Consider the following 12,592-nt stretch of genomic DNA (forward strand, 5'->3'; position numbering starts at 1 on the left):
CCATCTCTCTCTCTCCAATCTAGATGGTCGACTGGGTATTTATGGGATCTATACCTTTTATACCTTTTATACCTTTTATACCATTTATCCCATTTATTATTATACTCTTCTCTACCTAGTCCCTTCCACCGTACCAGGTATCATTAACCGATTTTCAGTCCAAGGTCCAACTTGATACATTTCCCTTCTTCCCTTCCCACCTCCACTCAAACATTACCTACATCTACCTCTTACATCTCCATCTCTCAAATTCCTTCCCTCGCCCCCATTTGAATGCAACAATTCATTCTCTTTCTTAAAGACCTTCACTCTAAGACTTTTCTCTCACTACAATACACTACATTACACCATTTTCTCTCCCTTCCTTATCACAACATTTAAAACGGGTCTATCTTGTCCCACCAGAAATAGTCGGCAACAACGACAATAGCTACCTGCTACTACAACAGCGAATATATCACAGAATTCCACGTGTACCGGAAAGCTAGATCAAGAAATTGATATATCTGGCATACTCGAAAAGAATAGCCCGAGAATCATTCTTTCAACACCATCATCCTATTGGCGGTTCAGCTGCGTGGGAAGCTTGACAATACACCCACCAACTTCCGGAGTGTAAGTACGCAACTTTTAAGTCGCCTCCCAAGCTAGTTAGTTATTAGTTGCCAAAGCAAAGACATCTCCGCACTATCAAGCCAACTTTACTACCATACCCACCTACACACACACACACAGACACATACAACACATATTCGCAGAGAGAATACCTTCATTCTCTTCATTTGCTTACAATTCATTTAGTCTTGACAATACAATCATTTCTTGGGACTTGATCTGTAAAATCAATCCATATATTCAGATATCATATCGTACGCAGACATCGCATCACTCTCTCTTTTCGGATCGTCATCGCACACTCAAAGTGTAACCAAGTCTCTCCATCATGGAGCAACAACAGCAGCCGCAAGGTCAAGCACCTCAAACTGGTGTCCCTGGTCCAACCGGACGAAGACTGCACATTGCGCATCGAAGAAGTCCTTCAGAACTTACTCCATTAATGAGTATGTTCTCCAACCCCAATAGTAGTACGCTTTCAACGTTTCTTCTGTTCTTCCCATCCCTCCCGTTTCTCAGTGACGTACATTCATTCATCTTTCATTTATGATACCCGGGGATCAAATAGTACCATCAATCGCAATGAATCAATGAACTAATTAGTTTTGCAAAGGGTTCCTCCACATACCCAATTATTGCATCATTATCCCTCCATCTTCTCACATACCATCTGATGTAATATGCTAATTCTTTCTTCTCTTCACAGTGGAACAACTGGCTATTCAGCAACAAATTGAGCTTCTACAAGCACAGCAACAGCAGATTCAAGCTACGCATCAACAATATGTCAATATGGGAATGATTCCCAACCAACATCTTGCTGCTCCTGGCCAAGGTTTCAATCCTTTACAGCAACAACAAATGCAAAACCAAAATGCATTCCAATTCTCTAATCAGCTACAACCACAACAGATGAATGTACCCATGGGAGCGCCTCCAACGCAGCCTCTCTCACATCGTCGTAATCAATCGGCACTTCCAAATATGGGTATGGCTATGGCAGGTCCACCACCTGCTCCATCTTCAGGTGCGGCTGGCCAAGGCTTTACTCCAGACTTTGGCGGAAACAACAACCGTGGGGAAAATCAATCTACAAGAGGTGGTCGTGGCGGAGGACCTCCAGGTGGTGGTCATCAGAGACGTCATTCTCTTGCCTTGCCTGAAGCCAAGAAGGCAGCTGAAATCGCACAACAGAAGAGAACTACTTCTGGATTTCAATTCCCGATTCCTGGTGCAGCTGGGGCTACATCGACTACTGGTGGTGATAATTCAGAAAATGTGAGCCCCGGCGAAGACAAACCTACACAAAGTACCAGCAATCATTTGACCCCAAGCTCTGCTATGCGTGGTGGTCGTGGTGCCCATGGTAGAAGTCAAAGTATGGCTGTCGGAGGTGGTCAAAATGGTAGAGGTGGATCATCTCAACGAGGTGGTGGCTCATTTCAATTCCCATCAACACAAGGATCTACAGACAATGGTGCAGGTCAAAACAATGACTTTGGAAGAAGAAACAGTGCTCAAGCTGGGCATGCTCGTAACTCTTCTCGAAACTTTGATGGTAACTGGAGAAATCAAGTACCTCAAAATGCTGCTCCTCAAGATCCACAACCACAAATGGGTAACTTCCAAGGTCAACAAAACCAAGGTGGTTTCCAACCAGGTCACCGTAATCGTGGATCTATCAATCAATCCATGAGTAACATCGGTGGATTTCAATACCAAGGTCAACCTCAATTGGTACAATTTGCTCAAGGGCAAATGATCATGCCTCAAGGTTTAGGGTTCCAACAAATGAATCCTTTACAGCTTAATCAACTTCAGCAGCAACTACAGGCTTCGCAACAAATGAATGGACAAATGGGTATGCAAAATGGTCAGCAGCAACAGCAGCAACAGCAACAACGTAAAACCTTGTTCACCCCTTATCTTCCTCAGGCTACTCTTCCAGCCCTTCTTGGCGATGGTCAGCTCGTTTCAGGTATTTTAAGAGTTAACAAGAAGAATCGTTCCGATGCTTACGTCACTACCCATGATGGATTGCTCGACGCTGATATCTTCATCTGTGGTAGCAAGGACCGTAACCGCGCTTTGGAGGGAGATCTCGTTGCAGTTGAGTTGTTGGATGTCGACGAAGTTTGGGGACAAAAGCGCGAGAAGGAGGAAAAGAAGAAGCGCAAAGATATTACCGATACCAGAACTGGTGGATCGGGCAATGGAAACAATGATCGCAATCATCATCGCGATAACTCCACCAATGGTGATGATCAAAACCAAGAGGGTGGACTCAGAAGACGTGGAAGTTTGAGACAACGACCAACCCAAAAGAAGAATGATGATGTTGAAGTTGAGGGTCAGAGTCTTTTACTTGTCGAGGAAGAGGAAGTCAATGACGAACAGAAGCCACTCTACGCTGGTCACATTGTCGCAGTCATTGAACGTGTCGCCGGACAAATGTTTTCCGGTACCCTAGGTCTTCTTCGACCATCCAGTCAAGCTACTAAGGAAAAGCAAGAAGCTGAACGTCAAGCTCGTGATGGAAATTCTGGACGTCATCAAGAGCAACGTCAACAGGACAAGCCAAAGATTGTTTGGTTCAAACCTACCGACAAGCGTGTTCCATTGATTGCCATCCCTACTGAACAAGCACCACGCGATTTCGTCGAGAAGCATCAAGATTATGCTGATCGTATTTTCGTTGCTTGCATCAAGAGATGGCCAATCACCTCTCTTCATCCTTTCGGTACCCTTGTTGAACAACTTGGTAAGATGGGTGAATTGAAGGTTGAGACTGACGCTCTTCTTCGTGACAACAACTTTGCTTCTGATGAGTTTTCAGATGCTGTTACACGCAGCGTTGGCCTTGATGATTGGTCTTTGGAGAAGGAAGATGAAACTTCCATCTCCACTAGACGTGATTTCCGAAGCGAGAAGACCTTTACCATTGATCCAAATGGTGCCAATGAACTTGATGATGCTATTCACGTGAAGACTGAAGCAGATGGAAAGATTGAAATCGGTATTCACATTGCTGATGTTGCTCATTTCATCAAGGCAAACTCTCTTGTAGATAGAGAGGCACGCAAACGTGGAACTGCTGTTTATTTGATGAACAGATCTTGTGCTATGTTACCTCCAAAGATTGCCTCGGACATTTGCTCTTTGACACCAGGTCAAGATCGTCTCACCGTCTCGGTTGTATTCAAAGTCAACGCCCAAACTGGCGCTGTTTTCGAGGATGAGACTTGGATTGGAAAGAGTATCATCAAGAGTGGTGGCAAGTTGTCATATAAGGATGTCGATGCTGTACTTTCCGGCCAAACCGATGTAAAACTCGAGGGTGCGGAAGTAAAGGATATTCAAATCCTCAATGTAAGTTTTCAAGGCACAAACCATATACCCCCCAAAGTACTAACGTATCTAGGCTGTTGCTCAAAAGTTCCGTGAATCTCGTCTTGGTTCTGATGGAGAGACTATTGCACCATTAAGACTTGTTTATCAATTGGATGATGAGAATGTTCCGGTGGAACAAAATATCTTTGATTCTACTCCGTCTCATGAATTGATTGAAGAATTGATGAACAAGGTCAACTCTTATGTGGCACAAAAGATCTACCAAGGCCTTCCTGAAAAGGCACTCCTTCGTCGACAAGGTCCACCAAATCCAAGACGTCTTCAAACATTTGCTGATCGCATGAACAAAATTGGATACGAAATCGATACATCAAGCAGTGGACGTCTTCAAAATAGTCTTTTCAAGGTTGATGATACCGACATTCGCAAGGGAATGGAAACTCTTTTAGTCAAGTCCATGCACCGCGCCAAATATTTCATCGCTGGAAAGACTCAACCACATCTTTACCCTCATTATGCTCTTAACTTACCATTATACACTCATTTCACTAATCCATCTCGTCGTTATGCAGACTTGGTTGTTCATCGTCAACTCGAAGCTGTCCTTTCTGAAGGCAAGATTGAATACAATGAAGACATGGAGACTCTCGTCAAGACAACCGAGTCTTGCAACGGAAAGAAGGATTCGGCTCAAAATGCTCAAGAGCAGAGTGTTCACATTGAGTCATGTAGAATTATGGATAGAAAACGTGAAGAGGCTGGTGGTGAACTTATCAGTGAGGGTATCGTCGTCTGTGTTTACGAATCTGCTTTCGATGTTTTAATTCCTGAGTTTGGCTTTGAAAAGAGAGTTCATTGCGATCAACTTCCACTTAAGAAGGCCGAATTCAGAAAGAATGAGAGAGTACTTGAGCTGTATTGGGAGAAGGGTGTACCATCATCTGCATATGTTCCAGAAGATGAGCGCCCAAAGGCTGGTGCATCTCAAAGAACTACCAACGCTGCTGCCGCTGCTAAGCAAGCCGCTGTTGCCGAGAGAGCCAAGAAGGAGCACGAAGAAGCTCAACGAAAGACAACGGAGACTGGTACCATCTCAACCGATGATGTTGATGCTTTATTCGATGATGACGATGATGCTTCTGACATTGCTGGTAGCGTTGCCGGTGTTTCTCTTGCTGAACGCCCAACTCAAAGTGTTCCACCATCACCAACCAAGAACTCAATATCAGCCGCAACCAGCCTCCACCGAACTCGTTCCGACTCAAAGGTACCAACTGGCGAACCTGTTGAAGCTAAGCTTAGTGCTAAGGAGAAGTACTTGAAGTATTTCACCCTTCGCGAAGAAGATGGTGAATACATTCAAGATGTCAAGGAGATGACAAGAGTTCCAGTCATTTTGAAGACTGATCTTACAAAGAGTCCACCGTATGTTTATTTATATCTCGCCTCACTTCTGTTCAACATCAACTAACATATTTATAGATGTCTCACAATTAGATCGCTCAATCCTTACGCACTCTAAATCTAATTTAACCAACCATCTTACATGAGGTTTTGAACGCGTTGATATAATGTCAAATTATTTGACTACCAAAATGGATACATTTTGTGGGCTATGAATTATTGCAGACGTAACACGTTGATTTGTGTTATTTTCACCAATCATACCGACCAATGGTTGTTTTTAGGAGGAATTTTTTGACTGTCAGATTGTCATATTGATGAACCAAGATGAGACTGGGAATGAAAGGTGGATGAATGAATGAAGGAAGGAAGGATTAATTATTGAGGAGGATCAAATGGGTACGAATTTTACTTGAATGCAGTGAAGAGTGAATGGTCATGAAACGAGTTAGGAAAAGGAAATAGTACGAAGAAAGTGTATGCCTTTTTTATTCGGATCACATATCGGGTGAGAATGGGATTAAGGCTCGAATATATTTCCTTTGCTCTTTAGCGTTTCTGTATCAGATGCATTTATAGTCTAGCGAAAAGAAAAGAATTTAAACCACAAATAGCTTGCCTTTGAAGGGGGTTAATTGTGTCTTGTATATGAATTTGAAATTTTTGTAGAACTATACCGAGATGATGACATATATCAAGCATTGTGAGTTCCACACTGTGATGTATCTCCCCCTTGATCTACACTCAACATGGATCCTTGATTTCGGCAATTCTCAAACGATTACGATATCTGTAGTTGACGTGGGTGAGGGAGGGGGGTTGAATGGAATGGTATAGTATGGCATGGGGGTAGAGGATGGGATAGTGAGATAGTGAATGAGGAGTTGAATTGTATTGGATGAAATGTATTTGGTGGACTTTGGATTTAGATGGTGATATACGAGTAGATGGCGAATTGATATGGTTGGCGTGTTTGGATGCACGATTGACAGATGGATGCTTGGATAGATAGATGGACACTTGGCGATATGCAAGTAATCCTCGTGCATACTCTGTCGGACTGATTAATTAATTACTAGGTAAGTTACTTGATCTCATAATACACACTATATGATTTTTGCATATCATTCACTTTTTGTTTTATGCGGATGCGGATACGTGCGGATGCGGATACGAATGCGCATGTATATGTGGATGTGGATATCAATGCAAGAATGATTTGTTTCCTCATGGTAGGAAGAAATGAATGATGATAGTGATAATAATGGGAAAATGAAATTCGGACTCGGATGTAGAATTGGTTACTTAGGTCCGGTACTTACTTGCTTGCTTGATTGCTTACTGGATTGGATATAGGTAGGTAGGTGTGCAGGGATTAGGAAGCTTGACGGATGCGAAACGAATGTGATACACCTAGGCTAGTTTGTGGGTGGATGGGTGAGTAAGTAAGAGGGAAGGGAGGGAAAGTTGTTGTGAGGTGTGGGATTTTAGGGAAATGAGAAGGGGGGATTGATGGATGGGTGGTAGGTAGTTGGTTTGGAGGGGGAAGGTTGAAGGAAATGGAGGATTGGATGTGTGTATTTATTGGTGGTTGAAGATTGGAGGGGAGGATAGCTCCTTTTTTCTTAGCGTGATTATGTAATTTTTGCTCGGTACTCGAGTTTGCATTCGTGATGTTCATTGGGATGGGAGAGAGAGGATTGTATGATACTATTCTTTAATTATTTGCCCTCCGGATGAGATACCAAAATTGATATCCGAGTTAACAAGAGGCAAAAAACACGATGGGAAAAAAAAACGGTTTTCAGATGATATAACCTTAACCTTAAGTCCCTTAGCTCCCAATGCTCAAGCACTCGAAACAAATCCCACACGTCTCCATCCCAGCAGACCTCCACCACATCGCGGATACACGATGTTCCATTTTCCCATGTTCACAAGTGCGTCGGGAAGTGAAATAAGCTTATTTGAATTCCTGCATTGGGAGATCTAGACGAGGAAACCTGGGTGTGCGATTGGTGCGTGAGGATGCTGTGCAAGGGAACGGATGAAGGAGGTTGTGAGAAGAGCGCAGAGAACCTTTTAAGCACCGCTGCCAAGATTACGCTTGGGAACAATGTTGCATGTTGCTACGTGTGAGCGGGAGACGTGCTTCCTGTGTCTTGGTTTTGCTTGGGGGTTTGTAATGGGTGTGTGTGTGGATGGGTTGGGTGTTCGTACCGGAGGTACAGTACATATAGATAATGGATGTCTGGTTTTCGTCTTTTGGGTTTTCTTGGGTTTGGAATCACATTACTTTCTTTCTTTACGACGAAGTTTTTTTTTTGCTACTTAATTTCTTAAGCACTGGATTGCTTTTTGTTTGAATTCATTCATTCATTCATATATTGATTTTTGGTTTAATAATTCTGTTAGAGGCTTAATTTATTATTTCTAGTTAATTTTATAGGTGTTGTAGCTCAGGCTGGTCTTGCATACATCTTTCTTTTTTAAACATATATTTTCTTCTTTTTACAAAACGAAAATCAATCCATCACTCAAATCAAAATGCCTGGATTAAGAAATCTTATTGGAGCGGTGGTTGGATTGGCCGCAGTAGCATCGGCTCTCCCAGCACTACCTAGGCTTAATGAGAGAGCGTTGAAGATGTACGAGGTGAAGAGACAGGTTACCGCGACGGGTCTCCCGGCTGATTTGACGGATGTGGATATTTTGCAATTGTATGTTTATTTTCTCTCTCTCTCCCATTCTCTTGGTGGAGCGAAGCGAAGAAGCCTCCACGGCAGTGGCCTAGCGGAGCGTCATTCCTTCCCTCTACATCTCTCCCAGCAAAAACACAACTAACACTCCTATCCAGCGCCCTCACTCTCGAGAATCTCGAAACGGCTTTCTACCAACAAGGATTCGCCAAGTTCCCCGACTCCGACTTCACAGCTCTGGGTCTCACAACCCAAGATATCGCCAATTTGAAAATGGTCGCCATGACCGAAGCGACTCATGTCACTACTCTCATGACAGCCATTTCCGCTGCTGGCACTCAGCCCGTCGCACCTTGTACTTACAATTTCGGCTTCACCACCGCCCAGAACATGATCGCTACAGCCAACGTTCTCGAAAACATTGGCGTGAGCGCCTATCTCGGTGCCGCGCCTTTGATTAGCAGTAAAGCGGTGCTCACCGTCGCGGCGGAAATCGTCACCGTTGAATCCCGCCATCAAACATTCATCCGCACCGCGTCCAAAGTCTCCGCCGTCCCCTCCGCCTTCGACACTCCCCTCGGAATCCGCAACGTCTTTTCCCTCGCAGCCCCTTTATTTCTTCCTGTCCTCAAGGCTCAAATCTGGCAGTTACGCCCTTCCCGGCTGTGACGCTGACGACGGCTAATGAAGCGATTACTCCGGGCTCAACATTGCAGTTGACGACTACGGCGCAGGGAGCCACGGCCTGTGCGTTTACGAATGGAGGACAGACGGGCGGAACGGCGTTTACGCCGTTTGCGAATGGTGCGTGTACGGTGCCTCAGGGGTTGGCGGGTGACGCGTATTTGAATTTGGCGAGTCAGATGCCGGCTACCGGGGTATTGACGGATGATATTACGGTGGCGGGCCCATTGGTTTTGGCGATTTCGTAGGGGGTTGAGGAGTTGAGTTGAGTGGGTGTGGAGTGGTGGGAAGGTGGGAGAAGGGTGAAGGATAGGGAAGGAGAAGATGTGAGGATGAGAGAAACAGGTGATAGATATAGATAACTTACTTGAGGATCTAATCGTGAGTTATGAGAATCGGATGAGAAATATATGTAGAGATGAGATTGGGCTGGTCTCTGACATGGGAAAAGATTGGATGGATTGGTTATCTTAGAAATATACGGGACTTCAATGTCGGATGAGAAGAAACTTTTCTTTCAATTTTCATGCTGTCTTATATATACTTTTTTTCTTTCTTCTCTATTCTTATCATTGGGTCGTTAGATATTGATGTCGTGCTGTCGTGATTCGTTGATGTTGATTTGCTCGTCTGGTATAGAAGACGATAATTTTTAAGAACATGATACGGAAAATTAATGACGATGTATGATTTATCATCTTGTATCTTTTATCTTCAATGGATGGAAACTATCTGATAATTGCTGCCTGTCTCAATCCTTTTGATAAAAATGTCTTATTGGTTGAGGATCCGCTTGATGCTTACAGATATTTCAGGGCCCAGAATATTCGATACCTAGGCATATAACTTCAGTCTAAAGTCTCTTCTCTCCTGTTTGAATATTTCTTTTGACTACCCAAGCAATCGAATGGTTCACTTTTTCGTGTCCAGTCAGCTCATCCATCTCATTTGTTCATTCTCTCATCTCGATTCAAATCATTGAACATAAACCGGTACCACCGGATCCTCCGCATACAACTTGAACGCATTAACATATTCGAAGAAACTCGATTTGTAATATCGTTCCCCAGTTGTGAAATTCACATATTGCATTCCGAACTTCACATGATATCCTATGTTTCATTAGCGGTGATTCTCTCATATCTACAATAGCACGGTTTTCTCCCTGGTCAAGAAAAAACCCGTCTCGATGAAGGATCGCAGAGAAAAGAGTAAAGGGAAGATCTTACCGGAACTCCACTCTAAATTGTCCATGATACTCCAAGCTAAACAGCCAACAACGTTGACTCCCTCGCTAATGGATAGTAAGATAGCTTCCATGTATTGTTTGTAATAGAGGGTTCTTCTTGTGTCGGTTCGAATATCAGAGAGGAGCGTTTTTTGATATTCGTAGGGCTCTGCGAAACTATTGGGAGGAGAGGGGTTAGTTGTGTGATTTGATGGAATAAGATAGAGGAAAGACAACTAAGAGAGAGATGAACGTGGGATAAAAGGGGAAGAGAAAAGCCAGAGAGTCATCATTGGAACCCGAAAAACTAACCCAAACTCAGAAACAGCAATTCCTCCCTTACTAGGCCAAGTATCCTGAATATATTTCAAAAACGTAGGTACCCAATCTGTGGCAATATGCAACCAACTTGCCAACGGATCTGCCGCCGCTCCAATTAACCACCCGTCTGCATTTACATTCGTAGAATTGAAACAGCCTGGGAATAAGGAATGCGAAGAATTCGAAGTACATGCGTCAATTCCCGTATCGGGAGCCATGTAATATGAAGAAGTATACGCATCATGAGCGAACAGATCCGCAGTGCCGTTTATCAATGCCTTTTGACTTTCATTGAATGTGAGAGGAATCGTATCCAGATATGTCTTTAAATAAGGTGGATAGTCTCCATTGATGTACACAGGATTTGCAAACCAGCCTTCGTTGAAATCCCAAGCTCGTTGTGTGGCAACGGCATCTTCGGAGGAATTTGTGAGGGGAATCTTATATCCGCCGTTGTTTTTGAAACTTAGGGTTCCATTGAGTCCCAGGGATTTAAAGAGATGGTAGGATTCAGCGTGTGCAAGAAGAGCATGGTGACCGCAATAGAATCGTTGTTGTTCTGAAGGGATGGTGGTGGGGGTGAAGTAGCCAGAGGGGAACGGATACTCCCCACAGAACTCGATGGGTTCGTTCACGGTAAACCAGTGAGGGACTTTTTTGCCATAGCGAGAATATAATATTTTGGAGTAGGCAACGAAATCTTCGACGATGTTGGGAGAAAGCCAGCCGCCGTAAGAGTTTTGGAGAAAGAGAGGGGTATCCCACTAAGAGAAGAAAATTAGGATCTTAGGATGGGATGAGGTATGGATAATGCTTACATGAAAGAGTGTAACGACAGGTTGAACTCCGTATTCGATACAAGTATCAATGAGATCTTCATAATGCTGTAGAGCTAGTTCATTGACTGGTCCCTTTCCAAATGGTAAAATTCTAGACCAAGAGATGGAAAATGAATAATATGGAACACCGAGAGCTGCAATTCTCGCAATATCTATTGCTGTTAGTCTCCCCATTAATCTAAACTTATTGTAGAGTATTAGTGAACAAACCTTGTTTATACAAATAATATTGATTGTCACCAACGTCCCCTGTATCATTAAATAAGGTCTCTGTCGCAGCAGCATTGTGAGTAAACACATCCCAAACACTAGGACCTCTGCCTTCATCGGCAGCTGCTCCTTCGATCTGGTAGGCTGCAGATGCTACACCCCACCAAAACCCCGAAGGAAATTTCCAGGACTCATTCTTTTGGGTTAAAGGTACCTGAGCACCACTTGGGAAGGGGGAATAATGGAGAGGTGGTGGAGGAATGAGCTCAGATGTTGGAACGGGAGTCGCGGAGACGGTTGTATTGGTTGTTGCGGTTTCTACTGGACCGACAAAGAAATCCCATAGTTCTAGAATAGATGTGAGTCAGTTGCGTGGTAGATTGAGTCATCAAGAACGGGAAGGGGATTGAAAAGCACCGAGACATGTTGCATATGCAATTCTCGATGAACCATAAAAATGCTGATGGACTCACGTTGAACATTTATATTAATATTCGTAGTAAACGCGTCTGCACTTTCAGCTGTCGTCGTAGGAGTGGCAGCCGTCGAAGTAGACAAAACAGTTCCAAAAGACAATGACCATAAGAAGACCTTCATGATTACCTTTGACAAGAGAGAGCTCCTAATCGCATTCCACCCAAAACAGCAGTTTCGTTTGAACATATATGTAATGTGGGAATTTCCCCTCATTCTCCATGCGGGGTAGTCACTTGCATGTATCCATTATTTTGAGCTGTCAATCAAGGATAGGACATTAAACTCACTTGAGCTATATGTCCGAGGTAACTTGAGGTCGATAGACTTTTTCAGATATACACCGCAAGTTACTTCTACCAGTGACGGGTGATGATGAAATAGCATGCAGGTGTTCATCCAACCGAATTTGGGATAAAAACCGGTACATCCGGTAAGATTGCGGGGAAGGACAGACATTGGGGTCGGGTAAATTGTGAGCGAGATGATCAACATCAAGGATTAATCAATATGTTATATTATGTTAAGATTGATGATAATTGACATGATTCCGGCAAATGCGAGTATTCCTTCGCAGGACAAAGTTTCTTGTATGTCGTCATTCACTCTCCGGGAACGTGTGAAGGCTTTAAAAGGGGGATTCAATGCAGAGAAGCAAAAGGGTGGATTGAACCATGCAATAGGTAGTATGATGGTTGTAGGTGTAAGCTTATCTGTTTTGTGTGACGCTGTGCATCTGCTGGCACTTGATCGAAACACAGTATGAG

The 12,592-nt window shown here is 43.6% G+C and overlaps 3 protein-coding genes across 3 annotated transcripts; 2 read left to right on the top strand and 1 right to left on the bottom strand.

Annotated features, from left to right (window-relative positions):
- Positions 1-943: 943 nt before the first annotated feature.
- On the top strand, positions 944-5,488 carry Bfra_007708 (putative rnb domain-containing protein; the record flags this gene model as incomplete). The annotated part of the gene is made up of 4 exons (XM_037338079.1): positions 944-1,061; positions 1,322-3,984; positions 4,037-5,391; positions 5,449-5,488. The coding sequence occupies 4 exons, from the start codon at positions 944-946 to the stop codon at positions 5,486-5,488; spliced, it is 4,176 nt and encodes a 1,391-aa protein (XP_037190142.1).
- A 2,429-nt stretch (positions 5,489-7,917) lies between these two features.
- Bfra_007709 (putative twin-arginine translocation pathway signal protein) lies at positions 7,918-9,001 on the top strand (the record flags this gene model as incomplete). Its single annotated transcript, XM_037338080.1, has 3 exons — positions 7,918-8,090; positions 8,228-8,693; positions 8,786-9,001. The coding sequence occupies 3 exons, from the start codon at positions 7,918-7,920 to the stop codon at positions 8,999-9,001; spliced, it is 855 nt and encodes a 284-aa protein (XP_037190143.1).
- Positions 9,002-9,728: 727 nt separating this feature from the next.
- On the bottom strand, positions 9,729-11,948 carry Bfra_007710 (putative glycoside hydrolase family 1 protein; the record flags this gene model as incomplete). Its single annotated transcript, XM_037338081.1, has 6 exons — positions 9,729-9,865; positions 9,983-10,158; positions 10,294-11,066; positions 11,121-11,293; positions 11,352-11,699; positions 11,825-11,948. 6 exons carry the CDS (start codon positions 11,946-11,948, stop codon positions 9,729-9,731), a joined length of 1,731 nt encoding a protein of 576 aa, XP_037190144.1.
- Positions 11,949-12,592: the final 644 nt, after the last annotated feature.

The sequence above is a fragment of the Botrytis fragariae genome, assembly GCF_013461495.1.
Source record: "Botrytis fragariae strain BVB16 chromosome Unknown tig00000112, whole genome shotgun sequence".
NCBI classification, from domain to species: domain Eukaryota; kingdom Fungi; phylum Ascomycota; class Leotiomycetes; order Helotiales; family Sclerotiniaceae; genus Botrytis; species Botrytis fragariae.